At 41.9% G+C, this 20,981-nt stretch overlaps 1 protein-coding gene across 4 annotated transcripts in view; it reads right to left on the bottom strand.

Moving 5' to 3' along the window:
* LMBRD1 (LMBR1 domain containing 1) overlaps positions 1-20,981 on the bottom strand; it is a 223,914-nt gene that overhangs the window by 80,897 nt on the left and 122,036 nt on the right. For 3 of the 4 annotated variants that reach the window (XM_050950789.1, XM_050950792.1, XM_050950791.1), the window contains exon 9: positions 19,187-19,342. In XM_050950789.1, coding sequence (XP_050806746.1) covers positions 19,187-19,342 — 156 coding nt within the window. The remainder of the gene's footprint in view (positions 1-19,186; positions 19,343-20,981) is intronic. The other variant, XM_050950790.1, reaches the window with a different exon arrangement.

Here is a 20,981-nt window from a genome sequence, read left to right as displayed (position 1 = left end):
AGCTGGAGGCATGAAGGTAGGCATAGCGGTCGGCAGGTTTTCGATATAGGGTGGTGTTAATGTGACCATCACTTATTTGCACCGTGGTGTCAAGAAAGTGTACCTCTCGTGTAGATTGGTCCAGGCTGAGGTTGATGGTGGGGTGGAAGCTGTTGAAATCGTGGTGGAATTTTTCCAGAGTCTCCTTCCCATGGGTCCAGATGATGAAGATGTCATCAATGTAGCGTAGGTAGAGAAGGGGCGTGAGTGGACGAGAGCTGAGGAAGCGTTGTTCCAGGTTGGCCATAAAGATACTGGCATATTGTGGGGCCATGCGGGTGCCCATAGCAGTGCCAGTGATCTGGAGATATATATTGTCAAATTTGAAATAGTTGTGTGTAAGTATAAAGGCACAGAGCTCAGCAGCCAGTTGTGCTGTGGCATGATCAGGGATAGTGTTCCTGACAGCTTGTATTCCATCTGTGTGTGGGATGTTTGTGTAGAGAGCCTCTACATCCATGGTGGCTAGGATGGTGTTTTCTGGGAGGTCACCAATGCATTGTAGTTTCCTCAGGAAATCAGTGGTGTCACGGAGATAGCTGGGAGTGCTGGTGGCATAGGGTCTGAGTAGAGAGTCCATATATCCAGACAGTCCTTCAGTGAGAGTGCCAATGCCTGAGATGATGGGGCGTCCAGGATTCCGGGTTTGTGGATCTTGGGTTAGTAGATAGAATAACCCTGGTCGGGGCTCTAGGGTATGTTGATTTCTTCTGGTGTTAGTGTAGGGAGTGTCCTGAGTAGATGCTGTAGTTTCTTAGTGTATTCCTCAGTGGGATCTGAGGGAAGTGGCCTGTAGAATTTGGTATTGGAGAGTTGTCTGGCGACCTCCTTTTGGTAGTCAGACCTGTTCATGACGACAACGGCACCTCCTTTATCAGCCTCTTTGATGATAATGTCAGGGTGGTTTCTGAGGCTGTGGATGGCATTGCGTTCTGCATGACTTAGGTTGTGAGGCAAGCGATGTTGTTGTTCCACGATTTCTGCCTGTGCACGCCGGCGGAAGCATTCAATGTATAGGTCCAGACTGTCATTTCGACCCTCAGGAGGAGTCCATGTGGAGTTGTTCTTCTTGTGCTGTTGGTGGGAGGGCACCTGTGTATCAGTGCACTGTTCAGAGTTGTCCTGGAAGTATTCTCTGAGTCGGAGACGGCAAAAGTAGTCTTCCAGATTGCCACAGAACTGTATCATGTTGGTGGGGGTGGCAGGGCAGAAAGAGAGTCCCCGAGATAGGACAGACTTTTCTTCTGGGCTGAGTGTGTAGTTGGACAGATTGACGATATTGCTGGGTGGGTTAGGGGTACCACGGTTGTGGCCTCATGTGGCAGGTAGGAGTTTAGACAGCTTACAGTCCTTTTTCCTTTGCAGAGAGGTGAAGTGAGTAATGTAGATCTCCTGTCTTATTCTAGTGAAGTCCGTTTGTATAGAAGTTTGGTTATTAATGAGAGTCTCCAGGTTGGAGAGCTCTTTTTTGATGTTTTCCTGTTTGCTGTATAGGATGTTCAGTCTTGGTTTCCTTTAACATCTGGTTTGTTTGTGGCAGTCCAGCACTACTGGATCTGGGTTCCGGTTTATCTTCAATTGCTGACCCATTGTGATCAGCTTATCATGAGCCCATTAAATCTGTTTATGTAGTGGAGGCTTGTCAGCTGCTTCTCTCTCTCTGGCTCTGTAGAAAGATTCAGCTACTTCTGTGGTACAGTAGTTTTCTGCCTGATTGCCCTTTCCTCTGACAAGCTTTCCTTCTTAAGCTTGCATCCCCCAGCTACAGCAGGCTCTGCAGGTGGACTTCTGTATCAGTTGAGCCCAGAGAAGCTGGTTAGTCTTCTCCTGATTGTGTGGTAAAAAAAAAAAATCAGCTTTGGCATGATTCTTTCCTGCAGGATGATGTACTCTGAACCTATATGGTTGGAGAGTTAGGTCTCACTTTATCATATGGGGATTTGAGCCCATAATATCCAGCTAATGTAAAGGGGCATGATTGGTGATCAATGAAAAGGGATGGCCCAGCATGTAGTACTTAAGAGAACCTATGGCCCACTTAATTGCTAGTGCCTCCCTCTCAATAATCAAAGAGACCCTCTCCTTGGGGAACAATTTCCTACTTAAATACAGAATGGATGCTCTTCACCTGCAAAACCATGTGAAAGGATAGTGTCCAGGTCAACATGGTAGTGTCTGTAATTGAATTTATTTAAATATTAAAAAGGATGGGTGCCTGACAGGTGTGTCTTCAAGTTCTGAACTGCAAAAAAGCTTTGAATATCCCACACAATCTTCCTAGGGTTACTGTCTTTTATAAGGTCTGTTAGGGGAGCCATGATCGAAGCAAAGTTCAGGAAAACTTCTAGTAACAGCTGGCCAGGCCCAGGAAGTGTCTCATTTGGCTTTTTGTCTAGGGGACTGGGCACATGGTTAGAGCCTACACTTAATTGATTACTGGCTTCAAAAGTCAACCCCCTACTGTGTGTTATCCAAGATAGGTCAACTCCGTGTTTGCTAATTTACATTTTGTTGGGTTTGCTGTTAGTAGGGATCCTAATACTGCCCTCAGACGTTGCAGGTGATCTTCATATGTGGAGCTATAATGATATCATCAAGGTAGACTGTGACATACTGACAATGGAGGCTGAGAACTTTATTCAAAAGCCACTGAAAAGTTGCTACTACCCCATACAATCTGAATGGCATGGTCTTTAAATGAAAATGTCCCTAGGAAGTCTTTTCTCGTGAGGAGGGGCGATAAGGGAATTTGCCAAAATGCCTTTATGAGATCAATGGTACTAAGGTATCTTGCAGGTTCCAGCCACTTCAGCAGTTCATCCACCCACGGGCACTAGATAAGTGCTGAATTTCAAAATGAAGTTGACTGTACAAAAATCGTTGCAAAAATGAACCAAACTGTTGGGGACCAGAACTTTGGGCTTCTCCACTCACCTTTAGATTCTTCAATCACACCGATTTTTAACGTTGCCTATATTCCTTCCCAGACTATGCCCCACATTTTCCATGGTAGAGGCTGCAATTTCTCCTTAGCTTGTTGCACAGGCGATGTTATACTAGCTGTTTTTTTCCAGATATGGAGTACAGCATATAAACAAAGTTCTTGATCGCTTGGAAGAATTGTACTCTGTTCCAGAGAGAGTACCATCCATGTCACCATGGGTATTGGTCCCTTGCATATTTGAACTTGAGGTCCTAATTTAGGCCACCAAATCAGGAAAAGGAAGTGGATGAGTCATTCTACAAGCAGGTAACAAGATTGGCGAGCGCACACAAGCTAGTATTAGAGGATTTTAACATCCTTGCATCTATTGGAAGACTACTGCAGCAAAACATAATACGTCCTGCAAATTCTTAGCAGGTATAGGGGACAGCTTTCTGATTCAGAAAGTTGAGGAAACAACTAGGGGGTTCTCCACTTTGGATCTAGTTTTGAACAACAAAGATGAATTAGTTGCAAACATGAAGATAGTCAAGAACTTGGGAGGAAGTTCAATTAAAGGTCCTATGGAAAGGAGGACATCAGAACAGCAAAACAAGGACACTGGACTTCAGAAAGGCAGATGTCAACTGGCAGGGGTAAGGTCCTATGGAAAAAGACCAATTAGGAAGAAAAGGAGTCAAAGGGGTTGGCAGTTCTTAAAAGATGCAATACTGAAGGCTCAACATCAAGCTATTCCAACACAGAGGAAAGATAAGAGCCTCAGGAAGCCAGTGTAGCTGAACAAGCAGCTTTTAAACCAGAAGGGAAACCTAGAGAAAATGGAAGGAGGAATATGTCACTAAGGAAGTATACATGAGAATAGCACAAGCGTGTAAGGATGAAAATCAGGAAAGCAAAGGCAAAGAATGATTTACTGCTGGCAAGAAGTGATAGAGGCAAGAGGAATGGGTTCTTCAAATATGTCAGACAAAAAAAGAAAGATCAATGATGGTGTGGGTCCACTGCTCAATGGAGATGATGAGCTGGTAATGGAAGATGAAAGGAAGGCAGAACTGTTCAACGCCTACTTTGTTTCAGTCTTCTTACAAAAAACTTCACCAGGCAACAAGTGAAGTTACCATAGACAATAAAGGGGAAGGGATGCAGATTGGGTTAGGCAAAGAACACAGAGATCTTCTGACCAATTTGAATGAATTCAAATCAGTGGGGCTAGATGCTAGTCACCCAAGGGTACCGAAGCAATTAGCTGAAGAAATCTTGGAGCCTCTGGCAATATTATTTACAAACTCAGGAATGGCAGGAGAGTCCTGGAAGACTGGAGAAGGGCTCACGTAGTACCCGTCTTTGGAAAAGGAAGAGCTGGTGAACTAAAGACCAATCTGACTTTGATACAAACAAGCTTGATTTCCTTCTTTGACAGAATAACTCATTTGATGGATAAGCGGAACGTGATAGACTAGGGATTGGCAACCTTTGGCATGCAGCCCGCCAGGGTAAGCGTCCTGGTGGGCCAGGCCGGTTTACCTGCCGTGTCTGCAGGTTCAGCCAATCGCGGCTCCCACTGGCCAGAGCCTTGCTGACGTCCACAGTCACATATGACAAAATACTCCATTTCGGAAGGAGCAATCAGTACCACAGAAAGGGCTCTGGGCAGGTTATAGAGGACCACAAGCTAAATATGCGTCAACAGTGTAACACTTGCCAAAAAAAGCGAACAACATTCTGGAAATACAGTTCCAGTAGTCATATATTGCCTGATGTGTATCTTTAAGGGCAAAAAATGTGTTTCCCAAAAAAACCTATCGGAACAGAACAAAAAATATTGTTTACTCCTCCAGTCCTTTCTAGAAATATTCTTCTTTCAGCAATTCTGCACTCATGAAGTCAAAGTAGGATGTTAATTCTGCCCTTGTGATGTCAATCAATCAATGTTGCCAGCAAATGAAACTTTCTTTCAAAACAATCCACAGATTCTGGAGTCTGAGAACAGATCTGAAGTTAAGCTTTCCAGCAGTGTGACTGCAGCAGTGATTTAAAGGTATGTTCAATTTTCCCCCTAAGATGCAGACACTGGACCAGTTTTAGTTTCATTTTAAAACTGTGGGCGAATTTAGTTCTTATGGAGGGATCAATAGTATTGATTCAGCAAGCATATACTGTAGGCAAGCACAATGTGAGTTTTCCACCCTCTCAGCCATGATCTATACTACACAACCACCTTTTTTTTTTTTAAAGGAACACAAAGCGAACAAAACAAAACACAAAATAAAGGAAAACTGGTTTGTGGGTAGAATTGCAGAACGTTTTTTCATTCCTATTTCTAAATTACATGCATGAAACATTCAGGTCACTTGATTCATTTTCTGCCTTTTTTAAAGAGATAGGGATGAGGGGAGATCAGAGAGAGGCTTTCAGACTGTACCTGTGATAGTAAGGAGAGAACTGCCTGGGAGCTAGTAAAACTCAATGCATCAGGCTTTCTGGTTAGCACATCACAGGCTTAGGCAACTGTAAGCAGATGTATCATAGAATCAGACTTATTTTAATATATGTTTGTGTAGCATCCTGCACAATGAGACCTTGATCCAGGTTGGGGCATCTGGGTAGTACAGTAATTTTCCTGCTCCTTCTCCCCCCAGATGGGGTCTGAGAGTATACAAGAAACTTAAAATAGTTCTCACTACTGTTCACTGGTAAAGTCTTCAAATATTTAACCAGTACAGGCACTTACAATTTGATCAGTGGTATGGAGATATTACTTCACTGTTAACTGTGCAATTGTTCTCCAGAGCTACTGAAGCTGAGCAAGGTCTAAATTTGGAAGCTACCATTAAGCCTTCAAACTTATTAACACACAGGAAAATATCAGGATGTCTTTCAAATGCAGGAATAATCCCATTTATACAGCAACTAGTGACATATATGTCCAATATCTGAATGAATGCAAGTGAAATATAAAGAGAAGATCTCCATAGAAAAAGAGTATGTTTCTTTAAATCAGGTGTGTTTCTCAACCAGACATTTTAGTAGGTTTCACTATTAGGACAGATAATACTAATTAATGAAAAACTTTGCCTGAACATGTTGGTCACTGTGTCTCTGCTGTACTATTAAGAATTATAAACCTGTTCTGAAATTTCTTCCCCCTCCTCCTCCCGACACCTAGTGACAGCAGAACTACAGTTTTCTACATCTTGTAACTGCTTCAGCCTGTGAATAGTGGTGCTCTAAAAACCTCTGAAATGGCTACATTCTATATTGAGATACCCTTATGTAAAACATTTTGATTACAGATATTAAAAATAGTATACAAATACACAGAAGACTTTAGAATTATGACTGCTATAAAAGCAATTACAGAAAGATTTAGCTTTCAAGGGTTTTCATGAACAGTTATACTAATCAGAGAAACATTACACAAAGCTATAAACTATAAAATGCATTTATTTTGGATTACAACTACTATATGACTCATTGGCACTTAAATATTTTTTAAATTTTTTTTATACAAATTGACTTTACTATCTAGAGTCATGTCACAATGTATCAGTAAAATGAACAGCCCTATAATTGAGAACCTTTCAAATACTGAAACTAATGGTTCAAGCATCTCCAATCACTGTAATTGTCATCGTCTTTCATGGCATGGAAGAAGTAATTTTCGGGTACCAAGGATACTGGGACAACACATTTTCTATGAAGCACTTCTCTACAAATGGGTGTTACACAGTGTGACTGCCTATGTCTCTGAATTATCTTAAGGGGTAGTAGCCCTGTGTAGAGAGAGAATGCAGAAGTCTAATCTCAGTCACGAAATGGCATAAACAGTAGCAAAAGAAAAAAAGTTACAGTCATACAGAATCCCAGAACACTTCACAACAGAAAAAGATATAAGCAGCATTAAATTTGAGCTACAGTTTAGAAGGAAACTGTCCCAAAATTCATCCCAAAATTCAAATTTGGTATAGACAAGCTTTTACCAAACCTTAGATCAATAAAGTTTTCCTTAAGTATTTGAAAAAAATAAAATACAACTTTTAACAAAAAAAACCATTCCCCTGCAGTGCGTGCAACCCAAAGTCTTGAGAACTTAAAATAAAGCTTCCTTGCTTTTCATTTGTGGGAGCTCAGAGAAAATGAAAAAAAAGTAAACAATAAATTGATTAAGATTCTTTTGTTTTTTATTTATTTATTTTTAATAATAATAACCACCGGTAGGAAAACTGGTTTAATTTTTTTAAGTGGGAATGTTTTTTCAACAGTCAGTTTCAGAATTTTGTACATGCATCTGACGAAATGGGTATTCACCCACGAAAGCTCACGCTCCAAAATGTCTGTTAGTCTATAAAGGTGCCACAGGACTCTTTTCTGCTTTTACAGATCCAGACTAACACGGCTACCCCTTTGATACTTCACATAATTTTATAGTTCTACTGAAAGCTGATTTCTTAAAGTCCTAAAGACAAACTTAAATCATGGGCATACTGTAGTCATAGGCATACTGTATGTCATTGTTACATACCTAAAAAGCTGAGAATATATAGTGCCAAACGATGTAATTACCATCAATAGAGCCTAGCATAAAACTGAAATTGGGCATAAAGAGAAATATGCTATCAGGAACTAAAAATAACCAAAACTTTGCTCTGTGTTGTGCATTTTCCATTACACTAGTCTATTTCTCTGATAAAGGCTCTAGCTAGCTAATTTAGGTTCTCCTCTAAGACAGACCTGTTGACTAGGTAACGCTCTCTGGGAAGGATCCTTTCATTCAATCCGCATCATTGCTTTCCCCAATACATATTCTTAAAAAACAGCAAATAAATTGGATTAATCTCCAGGTGCCAAACCACACTCTACCTCCAAGAGTAAAAGTGTCGATTAAGTGGGGTTTCAGCCAATGGCTTTTTACAACATGGATCACTATCTGAAAGCATTTGTCTCATGCAGCCTGTTACCTACGGTAATATAATGTTAAATTACAAGTTAAATGACTTAACAAGGTAACTTCTCCATCCACCTTCCCATCTTTGAGAGACAGTTTGATCCTACTGCTTCTTTGTTACAGAAATAATGCTTCCAAGTGATTTCTTGTATATCATGGTTTTGTATGCCTCATCTTGACCTGTATTTAACTTTTCAAAGTAAAAATAAATATACCATTGTAGCAATGTTTAGAAGAAATTATTGAATCCAAGAATTTCTATGGAAGTTACTGAAACGTTATATTCTAAGGATTTGGAGTTTTGTACTAACAACGTTTACCACATTCAGCCTCACCCACAACTGAATCCTAGTAGTAGTACAACTTTCCTCTTGTTGGAAGAGCGTTTAAGTTGAAAATAAAGAACTTTCACAGTAAGACAGTCAAAACCATGCACTTGTGAAAAATAAAGTATACTTATGTTCTATAGAAAATTTTTTTTTTGCCCATTTTATCTGAAAATAACAAACCTACATGAAGATTAAACTATTTTTAGAATGAATTTTCTTAAAGTGATTTTAATGTATGACCTAAGTTACTTACAGGCTCCCACCCACTCACCCTTCTTTTCCTTACAGACTTGCAGGAACTAAGTCAGACCACCTGATAATCTAATGGTGTGCAGGGTTTTTTCACAGAAGGTAGAGTTCAGCTCCTAGATGTGATCTTCTGCAGTTAACAAGAGCTATAGTAGAAGCGCCGTGCAGGCAACAAATTCAAATGCTAGGGAACATCTTGCATAGGACTATTCTGATCCTCTAGCAGTCTTGGGCATGCCACCCTGACGTGGTGGAGAAGCTTGCGTATACTTAAGACCCTAAGAGTGATGCCATCGGGAGTCCTGTGCTCCTGATAAGGTCACCCATGGCAGAAAAGTTGAAGACTAGGTACCAAAGTGTAGCCCAACACAACACAACCCAGTATAAGACCTGAATGGCAGAGCAGTCGGATAAAGCAGGATCACCTCTCAATGGCTGCAGAAGTGGATGAAGGCTGCAGTGGAGAAGAAATCCCCGGTTATCTCGGACCTCCTTGCCACCAGACACAGGTGCCTCTTCTGCCAAGACTTGCACCTGTTGGTACACAATGGCTTACCCACGCTAAACTATTCATGCACAGAGTTCTTTCACAGGAAGAACTTTTGGGTGGAGGTAGGGATAAAAAGTCATGCAACAATGGGCGAGTAACGACAGGACAGGTGAAGTGATCACCAGGAGACCCTAGTCACAGACCCACATGCTGGTGGTGACCACAAAATGGTTGTCACGTGCCCCTGGATTGGGATGGGGTGCATTTTTGGCAGCAGCAGTCATGACTTAACAAGCCTTTTTAGGAACCCCTCTGCTCACTTCATACAGGGAAGGGGCTAGGAAAGTTGCCCCAAACATAGGCTCTCTCATCACACCTGACTGGATAACTGTGTCCAGAGGGATCACTCCCAATAAGGTTGAAAAAGTAAAAATGTTTCTTGCAACTTGGAATGTCCATACCCTACTAGACAACTCAAAAACTGAAAGACCCAAAACACAAAACAGCAATTGTCGCCTGAGAACTCTTAAGGTACAACATTGACATTGCTGCTCTCAACAAGACAAGAAGTGCAGATGAAAACCACTTGAGGGAAGAGGGTGGTGTTTACGCTTTCTTCTGGAAAGCAAAACCAGCAAGTGACAGGCAAATACACTGTGTTGGCTTTGCAATCAAGAGCCTTCTAGTCAACCACCTAACTGAGCTCCCCATCTGCATCAATGAGTGCCTTATAACCCCCTGCATCCAATTGGTCCATGAGTCATTTGCCATCATCATCGCACATGCACCAACACTTGACGCTGAAAAAGAGCAGAAAGAATCCTTCTACATGGACCTTAATAAAATTCTGGCATCTATTAAAAAATAATAATCATCATCATCCTCTCAGGGGACTTAAACACAGAAGTTGGCCAAGATTCTAACGTATGGAGTAGCACTATTGGGAAGGAAGGAGTGGGCAAGACCAATTCCAATGGCATCTTTCTACTTGGCAAATAAGCAAACACAACCTTGCAATCAAACACAATCTTCAGACAAAGCAATAAATACAAAACAACTTGGCAACAACCCCCTTTCAAAACAATGGCACCTCTTAAGACTATGTCATTCTAGGAACACAGGCTCTAAGAGATGTCCAAATCACACATGTTGTGAGAGAAGCTGATGATTGCTGGACTGACCACTGCTTGATGAGGTCAGTCATATTCACCAGGATTGCACCAAAACATAGAAAGCAATCAAATCACACAGACAGCAATACAACATCCAAAGAGTTCAATTCTCAGTGCTCCAAACACTCCTCAATGAAAAACTGACCACATGCATACCAGGAAATGACAACACAAGTGTAGAATATGACTGGAAAGACCTAAAACAGACCATCCATGAGGCTTGTGAGGAATCTTCTGGCCTTGCTACCCATTGTCATCAGGACTGGTGTGATGACAACAATATTGAGATAACAGCCCTTTTGGGCCTGAAGAGAAAAGCCTTCTGCGACTGGCAAAACCAGCCACTATCCAGTCAGAAGCAGCGCTCTTTCTATCAGCTCAAAGGAGGATCCAAGAACTCAAAAACAAATGGTGGGAGGATAAAGCAAAAGAAATCCAAGCATTCACTGACAGAAATGATTGCAGAGGTTATTTTGAGAGACAAAGACCCTGTACGGATCAAGCTCACATGGCCTCACACTGCTGAGATCTGAAGATAATGAATCCATCAAAAAGCTCTGGAGGGAACACTACCAAAAGCTTCTAAATTGAGAATTGACTGCATCTGAAAACACCATCAACTCCATCCCTCAGTACCCAATCTGGGAAACTACTGCAAACCCACTAACACCTGAGGAGGTCTGCAAAAAAATTAAACAAATGAAGAACAATAAAGCACCAGGTCCTGATGGCATACCAGTTGAAGTACTGAAAGTGGGGGGAGAAACACTAACAAGCTTCATTTGCTGCTTCTCAAAGTCTGGGGCACCAAAGAAATTCCCACTGACTTACGTAATGCTAACATTGTCATCATTTTCAAACAGGGAGATAGAGATGACTGTGGCAACCATCAAGGAATTGCCCTCCTCTCCATTGCTGGGAAGATTCTTGCTAGAATCTTACTGAATCACTGTTTTCCCCCTCTTGCAGAGGAAGTATTCCCACAGTGGCTTCAGAACGTCATGTGGCACCACTGACCTGTTTTTTGCAGCCAGGGAGATTCCAGGAAAAATGTTACCACCACCACCAGGTGTCAAGAGCCCCACCAGGAGCTGTATATAGCCTTTATCACTCTGACCAAAGCCTTCGACTGTCAACCATGAAGCTCTGTGGAAAATCATGTCAAAGTTTGGCTGCTGAAGCAAATTTATCACCATTGTAAGACTCCTCCATGACCAAATGACTGCCTCCTCCCTGCACGGTGGCTGTACTTCAAGCCCTTTGACATTCAAACTGGCGTAAAACAAGGTTTGTGTACTGGCACCCACTCTTTTCTCAGGCGCTATGAAAACGTTATCCCAAGACTGTATCACATCCAATACTGGACTGATGGCAACCTCTTCAACCTTTCCAGTCTCCATGCCAGAACTAAAGTAATATTGGTAACAATAACCAAATTCTAGTAAGCAGATGAGTGTGCAACTACAGCAAAAGAGGAGTATATATAAACAGCCCTTAATTGCTATTCTGAAGCTAACAAAAGCCTAGTGCTAACTCTGAACATTGGTAAAGCAGAAGTTCTCCACCAGCCAGCTCTCGGTCAATCATCAGACCCAGCAAGGAAGATTTACACTGAAAGAGAAGAAATGGAAAATGTAGAATACTTTGCCTATCTTGGCAGCCATCTCTCAGAGGGCAGACACAGACGTCAAGTTTCAGCACAGAAGCCGCTGTGCCAGCTTTGCCTTTCGGCAAATTGTTTCACCAGGTGTTCGAGAATCAAGACATTAGAACATACAGACTTTTAGTTTATAGATCAGTTTTAATTCCAACTCTCTTCTACAGCTGTGAGACTTGGGTGACCTGTAGAAAACATCTGAAAAACCTGTAATGCGAGCACCAGCTCTTTCTTTGGAAGATCCTCAGCATACAGTGGGAAGATTGCCACACTAATGTCAGTGTCCTCACAGAGGCCAACATCTTCAGTGTTGAGGCCTTGATTATCCAGCATCAGCTAAGGTGGAGTGGGCACTGTGGGTGCATGCCTGATGATGATGATGATGTTCGTCCATCGTTGTCGATAAAGACCTCAACAACTCATTCGTTCGATGACCAGGCTCTGTGTGTCCAAAGACGACTGATCAGTCCGATTTGGGCGTGCAACGTCCCGTCACACATCGGGCAGACGTGATGGCACTGTCGATGATGTGCAGGTAGCTCTGGACTTGCGCAGCTCACGCTTTCTTTCAGCCTCAGCAGTACACCTCGCCTGTGTAAATGAGGCTGCACCATGCTGGACAGTTCAGTGAGAGGGTTTCCCATGTGGCGATGTTGATCTCGAGGCACTTCAGCGAGGTCTTCAGCGTGTCCTTGAACCTCTTCTTTTATCCTCCATGGGAGCGCTTTCCCTGGGCAAGTTCTCTGTAGAAGAGCTGTTTAGGAATGCGCTCGTCTGACATTCTCATGACATGTCCAGCCCATCTGGTCTGGGCTCTCATCAGCAGTGTGTGAACTGACGGCAGACTGGCTCTGATAAGGACTTCAGCATCGAGCACTTTGTCCTGCCATCTGATTTTTAGAAGCTTTCGCAGAGAGGATATGTGGAAGTGACTGAGCCTTCGTGCATGACTCTGACAGACAGTTCACATCTCGCAGGCGTATAGCAGAGTTGGAAGCACCACTGCTCGGTAGACCTTGAGCTTCATTGGTAGGCTGATCCCTTGACATTCCCAGACGTTGGAGCGCAACCAGCCAAATGCAGAGCTAGCTTTAGCAATTCTGCAGTTTACTTCATCATCGATTGACACTGCTCAGGAAAGGGTACTGCCCAGGTACATGCAGTGGTCCACTGCCTGAAGTCTCTGTCCATTTACAGTGATGGACGGTTCTGAGTACTGAGCGTGGGGAGCTGGCTGGTGCATGACCTCAGTCTTCTTGATGTTAATGGTGAGACCGAAGTTGTTGCATGCAGATGAAAACTTGTCCACACTGGCCTGCATTTCTGGCTCTGTACTAGCATTCAGAGCACAATCATTGGCAAAGAGAAAGTCTCGAAGTAGTTTCCTTCACCTTGGTGATGGCACGCAGTCGCCTCAGACTGAATAGTTTCCCGTCAGTTCTGTACTTCAGGCCTACTCCTTCAGTGCAGTGTTGAAAGGCACCAGTCAAAGTGGCAGAGAATATCATGCTGAATAAAGTGGGTGCTAAAACACACCCTTGCTTGACGCCGTTGGTGACTGGGAAAGCCTCAGATGTTTCACCATCATCCAGGACACAAGCCATCATACCATGATGAAACTCATATACCATTCGTATGAATCTGTCTGGACAGTCGAATTTCGACATGATTCTTCCAACACTAATAATCTATGATACTCCACAGACCCTGGCGACTGACAGAGTCGAACGCTTTCGTGAGGTCCACAAAAGTTGTGTAGAGTTCACGATTCTGCTCTTGACATTTCTCCTGTAGCTGATGCGCAGCAAAGATCACGTCAATAGTCCCACGTCCCTTGCGGAAACCGCACTGTGATTCTGGCAATAAGCCCTGCTCCAGGTGAGTGATCAATCGGTTCAACAGAACCCGTGCAAGAACTTTCCCCGCTGTAGAGAGCAGTGAGATTCCACGGCGATTGTCGCATACCTGGCGATTGCCCTTCCTGTTATAGAGGTGCACGATGGATGCATCTCTAAATTCCTGTGGAATGGATCCCTGCTTCCAGAAGGACTGAAACAGCTCAGTGAGTTTCCGTAGCAGCATGGGTCCACCGACTCCGTACACCTCTGCTGGTATGGCATCTGACCCTGGGGCTTTGCCACTTGACAGCAGGTTGATGGCTTTCTTCACTTCATCCTCTTCTGGTGAAGCATCCATGGAGTCATTGACTGCAACCTGGGGCATCCTGTCAATGCCCTCATCATTGATGACTGAGGGGCCGTTGAGAACTGCTTCAAAATGTTCAGCCCATCTCTGGAGAATCTGCGTCTTCTCTGTAAGAAGCACAGTGCCATCAGAGTTCAGGAGGGGAAAACTCCCAAAAGACTGTGGACCATAGGGAGGTGGAAGACCGTATTGGTGATCAGAAGGTCATGCGCTGCACAAGTTTTCAGCAGTAACAGGTCATTGCTATTACACTTTCCTACTCCATTTTTCCCCGATGACTCCTTCCCAGGCTGCGGCATCACATCCGACTCTTGCGTTAAAATCGCCAAGCAGGATCAGCTTGTCTGTGCAGTGCACTGATGATAGAGCATCTAGTTCTTTGTAGAATTTATCCTTCACATCCTCTGGGTTGGTCACTGTGGGAGCGTATGCGCTGATCAAAGTAGCTTGTTTTCCTTTTTGAAGCGGAAGCTGCATTGTCATGAGTCGGTCATTCACACCCTTGGGGGACTGGCAAGTTTCCTAACAAGATGATTGACAGTGAAGCCAACTCCAGATCTGCAACGCTCATCACTGCTGTGGCCACTCCAGAAGAATGTATAGACTCCGCCTGACTTGGACAGTTGTCCTTCATTAGCAAGGTGAGTTTTGCTAAGGGCTGCAATGTCAATGTTGTAGTGTGCGAGCTCTCTGGTGACAAGTGCTGTTCTTCTCTCTGGTCTGTCTGCCGTGATGTTGTCCAGTAGTGTGCACACATTCCATGCCGGATGAACACTTACCAAACAACCACTGTATGCCCATCTCACCAAAGGAGAAAAGAGACGGAGGCCAAAAGAAACACTTTAAAGACAACAATTAGGGGTAGCTGTGTTTGTTGTTTTTGTGGACACAAACTAAGAGTCCAGTGACACTTTAAAGACTAAGATTTATTTGGGCATAAGCTTTCATGGGTAAAAAACCCAGTGAACAGAATGTAGGCAAGTGTAATAAATGAAGAGAAGTTACAATACTGAAACAGTGCAAGTCTCAGTGATTTAAGCAGGAATTGGACTGATAGTGAAACTTAAAGGCAGCTGACTGAACAGCTATGGCTTTTAACAAGCATCTTCATTGTCAATTAGCTAGTTTTTGGGGTAACCGGTTTTATGAACGAATGTTGTTTTATTCATAAAACTTTACTTAAGAAGTTACATTAATAAAGTGAACAATTAAAAAAAATTTCATTCATGCAGTTCTACACTCTCACCTGAGCAGGAAATAATGGAAGTAGCCAAGGGGTACATACTGGCACAATACAAGATACTGAAGTTCTTCTGGGAAACATTTCTCCTGTCCTGAGGAATGGGAATAGTAATTTACCACAAGAAAAAGGCAAACTATCTTCCCTGTTCTGAAGACAGAACTGTTGTGTTCTCACCCTGAATTAAAGGGACTATTAACTTTGTTTTTACTCCTGAGACCTTTGGGAGGAAATGACTGTCTATTTGCTAAACCTCTCTCAAGAGACCCCAGAATGTTAGATAATATCCTAGACTGGCTGTGCTCTTATTTTGGTGAAAAACTGAGCCTGAAAATCCATTAACAATACATATCTAGTATTTTACACTGAGGAAAATAAATATTGGAGCAATTTCTGAACTGTGCTCATTAGACAGTACTGAAATTAATCACATCACACTATCGCCAGTGAAACTATTAGGGGTTTTATAAGATAAAATTTCAACAAATGCTTAAGATATGTATATTGTATACTGTAAATACAAATCAAGTATTTAATATAGAATAAATGTTATTCTGTGAAAATAACTACTGTGAAACTAACATCTTATTTTGTATTGTGAATGAAAACTAATGTTATTCTAGAGCCTCCAGCTTTCACAAATAATCCAAACAAAAAGGAACCCACTCATGCTTTAAACTATTTTCCCTGATAGGATACCTTCATAATATCAAATTATGCTTAATCTTTAAAAAAAAACTTCTTAGAAGAAAGAAAAAGCAAAATAGAATGGTTACTTACCAGGGTCAGAGCCTCCCCCTCCTCTAGTATTAAAAAAGGCTCCAAAAATAAAATAGGTATGTTTCTTCAGTTTGTTGAGAGTTCTAACAAATTACATTAGCTAAACTCACTCTTATTTTTGACCTTGTGACCATAAACCTTCTTAGCTTTCTATGACTCTTAATATCTCCAGTCTGATACAAGCTTAAGGGTGAGGGAGGATTTTATATTGGAGAAGGCAAGTCAGTATCCTCAGAATGATTACTCCTGGGGGAATTCTGTGCCAAAAATTTTAAAATTCTGCACATTTTATTTGTCAAAACAACACAATATAATCACAACAGTTTCAATTATTTCATATTTTATTTCAAAATACTTGTATAGTATGTCTGACATTAAAAAGTTTTCCCCCCAGGAGCTGAGATTAAAGAAACCCCTATGACAACCCAGTTCCTGTTTCTTTGTTATCCTTTCATTGGGTGCCTCAGTCTGGATATGTCACACATGCCAGCTGGGCACATCTTGGGGGAATACTCTGCCCTTTTAGTCTATTTTTTTCATCCTGTCCCCTTCAGGTTACCATATTTCAAGCTCCCAAATAGAGGACACTGCCTGGGGGAGAGTGAGGGAACTGAAGGGGGTATTTTGGGGGTTTCTGAAGGAGGCTGTATGGGACCACCCAACCCAGACACCCACATCCCCTCCCCGCAGAACCCAGGTGCAGGGCACACCCTCCCTCCAAAGCCCAGCCACAGGCTCCACTCAGCTTTGTTACTGTCCCACGGGGGAGGTGCTGTGGCCCTGCCTTTCCTCACCCTTTTTGAGAGCCAACGCAGCCAGGTCTCCTGGGCCTGCTCCTGCCCCCAGGCAGATAAGAATCAGGCCTGGCAGCCGAAGTGCAGAGAGCTGCAGGGCCTCCAGACCCAGCGGACTTGGCACTCCACTCACTGTGGGGCTGCGGCCCACAGGCTCCCTCCCTCATTCAGGGCATGCTGGGAACTGCAGCCCACCCACACCAGTACATTGTGAACTGGGTAGCTGGGCTCTGATGTGGGTAGCAGCCCCTAGCAATGGCCAGCATCTCTGCAGTTTCCAGGCCAGTGGTTAGGGACACTACAAATTGCAAAATAAACAGCATATTTCTTGATTTGCTTGCTACCACTGCTACCTTTAGGGACCAAAAAATTAGAGAGCTAGGAGAGCACATCCCATTTCACAATACAGAGCAGAGAGTCATAGGATAAGGATTCTCACTCATAAGGATGCTAAGAATTTCAAGCCCTCACAAGACTATAGAACCTGATAGAGCAAGGTCCATGTCTCTCAATCCGAGGATTTCAGCTGTGGCTAAATCATGTAGATCATCCTAAACTCAAGAACAGGCAGCAGTCTTGATATCCAAAGCTAGAGAAGGCAGCATGAGAGCACAGAGAACGTTTAGGTGCTAAATGGAAGGCTCTGGAGAGATGGCAGCAGACAGGAAAGGAGAAGCAGCTCTAGAGAGTTAAGAAAGAAGGCTGTGTAGAACAGAATAAAAAGGTCCGCTCCAAAAGCTGCTATGAACACTGCTATGCAATCAGAGGGCTCCTGGGGGGAAAGCTCTAGCTAGGACAAGCTCAAATACCCGAACAGGGAAAGGCTGCACACCCAGCCTACTTAATGCTCCAACAGAAATCCTTTCCTCACTCTCCATAAAACTGCATACATGGAAGCAAACCTATTTCATACCAGTGGGAAAGACCATGGCTACCAATTTGGGGATCCCACTCTCCACAACCAGGCAGACAGATTCACAGAATCAGACCAGGAACTGAAGTGTGGGGCACTCAGGACAGAAGACAGACCACTAAGACCTGGGAAAAGAGAATTAGATGTAGTAGCAGCTGCCAACAAGGAATCACAAATCCCTCAGAGCTAAAGCTGGCAGCTGAAGACAAGAGAGACAAAGCTGCACCCCCTTTTTCCTCAAAGGAGGGCCAACATGGAACACAGTCAGCATCTATGATCAAGCAGGCAGGCTCCAGGGCATACTCCCTGCAGATCTTGCCCCAGAAGATTGATAGAGGTAGTGCACATAATGGGGCTAGTGAGCTCCTTTGTCCTAACTTCTGCTTTTTTCCCCCTGTCTTCAGGCCTAAGGGAAGAGAGAATTAGAAGCTGGAAAGATGAGACATGGATTCCATGTGTCCAAAAAGAAAAGGCATAGAAAACTGGAACATGGATGCAATGACTCAGTTCTTTTCTTCCTTACTATGGCTTATGATGCTAAGAAGCATCTTGTTGTAAGTACCATTTCCTCTTTCCAGGACAGTGATACCTGAAACTCTTAATCTGGGAGGTTTCTAATATGCTGTAGAACCCATATTTATCAGGTCTTTATGCTTGAACAAAAACACTAATGATGCTTTCTTCATATTAACTAATGTAAGAGTCAAAAGATTAATTTCAACAGGTTTTTGAAACACATTAGGTGGTATAGCGTACATACCTAAGTATTTACAACCCTTATCATGAGAGAGAGAGAAACACATACTAAACATACCATAGAAGAAGCTCAATTAGTTGGCCACGAGCTGCTTATATACATGCATACAAATCATACCTCATGCCCACAACTAGTTCATATTATTACTTAAATAATCTAGTGCTGACTTGGTAATAGTTCAAAGTGTTAACAGTTTCTTGATTTCGCACTGACCAACATAAATTATAAGACTGTTCTTATAGTGCACAAGAAAACATTTGTGGTTACACAAAACTAAGTACAGAAGCTACTAGCTTCTATATTGGGATGCCCTCAAAGAGATATGAAAGCACATTTATCCAATAAAAAGGGACATAAGCTATATTTTTGGTAGATACATATGTGACATCCTATGCATCTTTCAAGGAAGCAATCTACAGATTAAAAGTAACAGGTTACTGCTTCATACAACTTGAGAGGCAGTAATAGCCACACAAGAAGCTTCAAGTCATTTTATAGTGTTTTAAGATGTCAAATTTGAGGAAAACAAAAACAAAAGAATGTATTACCACCAGACTACTTAATAAAATAGTTCATGCGAAGGTGCTAAATGGCAAAGAACAAAAAAAGTCAAAAATAGTTATTCTACAGTGAAGCAGGCATAAAATGAAAGACCCAGTTTTGCTTTTTTACTTGTAGAGGTCGCATGGCTCCACGGAATTTTGTCCAGCAGCTTTTCTCAATAAATTCCAGATGTCTCTCTCTCCTTCGAAGTATCCTTAGCCTCTCTTCAAGTTGCTGTAGGGTTCGTCTGTCCCTTGTTGGTAAAGGCCGACCATCTTTGCACTGCTAATCAAAATGGAGGTGTGAAAATAATGGAACAGTTTGTGAAAAAATGTATGAAAGAAAGAATAAAATTTAACATCTGTATAACAAGCTCTGGCAGCTCTATGAAGTCAGAATTGCATACAAGACTGTAAATCCAGTTTGTAAGAGACTAATTTCATTTTAGCCCATTTCTATTTTTAATACTTTCTTTCCAGCTCTCCATTTTTTCTTCCAGTCAATTCCAGGTCAGCTATATTTCACATCTTTTCAAGTACATTCCAGAGCAGCACCCTTGAAAGGACACTCAGCATAAAAATTTCCAAAAACACAAAGATCAGAATTGTCCCCTTAACTAGTTGAGTTCATCAACTTCTAACAGTCAAATCCATATTTGGAGATTTCTATATCTGACAAATTCTCAAGAACATTTAACTCCTTTGACCTTCAAAACGCTGGGCATGAGTATCTTAATAAATCTTTTAAGTGTATTTTATACACTGTCGGAGCTACGCAAGCTAAATATACAATTTTTAATTTGCGAATACACAGTAATGAGTTGTATGAATACTATAAGCAATAAATCACAAAAGTATTAGGTAACATATGAACCAATCAACAAGCTGATTTTAACATTGATAAGCTGTCTCTTACTACAATTATAGGTTATTTAAGGCAAACATTCTCAAGGATTCAATTTGTCACTATAACATTTTGGATACAAAACAATTAAAAAATGCATTTCTCCATTCAGGGATTTTTCTTCTCTTCTTTTTTAAATAAAGGAATCCTTAAACATTGTGATTATGGGGCTCTCAGGTTTGCTGCAGCTCTAATAATTTTTACACAATTTTAATTATAATTTTCTGCTAAGAAATTTAAAACTAGAAGTCTCTTAAGAAGGATTCAGTAAATGTAGTGCTTTTAATGGCTAAGAGATTGAGCTACCCTAAACTGTTCCACCAACATGCCTCAACTCTGACCTGGAAGGACCACCTATAGGGGAGAAAGGTGGTTCAACTTCCAGGCCCATTGAATCATTTGTCTTTCTTCTGAGATTGCCAACAACAGTGTCAACTGAGATGTGAACTCTACTCCACAAGAATCTGGCCTTATAAAAATATAAAAATAAAAATCAAATCTGCACACAAGACCAAGCGTCACATACCTATCTGCTGCCATAAATTTTCATTTTGAAATATTCTCATTGCTGAAATCACTTTCTACTTAACACTTTCATGTAAAATATAATGGGGAGTAACTAAAACTTGCAATTAAGAAAAACAGGAGGCAAAATCCTGCTCATCATCACTAAATACCAAGGAATATGGATTCACAGTAAATGCCACTTTACAAATATAGCCTCTTTTAGAGACAGAGTGGTGAAGAGAGGATTAGCGAGTTCTGTTATCCCACAAAAAGTTTTACAGCACATCCAGGATACACATTGATTAGATGAATGTGACTAATGAGTGCAACCACAAATCTATAAATTAAGTGGCAGCTCTTTCAATCTAAATAGAGTCCTTTGCAATAATAAGTATTTAATTTAGTTTATCCTTTTCATTGTTTTACAATATTTATTTTGTTCTGAGATCAACAAAATCTGATTTATTTTTTCAGCATCTACAACACACACTGTCAAGTCATTTTTGTTAGGTAC

This window comes from Gopherus flavomarginatus, chromosome 4, assembly GCF_025201925.1.
Source record: "Gopherus flavomarginatus isolate rGopFla2 chromosome 4, rGopFla2.mat.asm, whole genome shotgun sequence".
Classification (NCBI taxonomy): Eukaryota; Metazoa; Chordata; order Testudines; family Testudinidae; genus Gopherus; species Gopherus flavomarginatus.
This window is presented reverse-complemented; position numbering and strand designations above follow the sequence as displayed.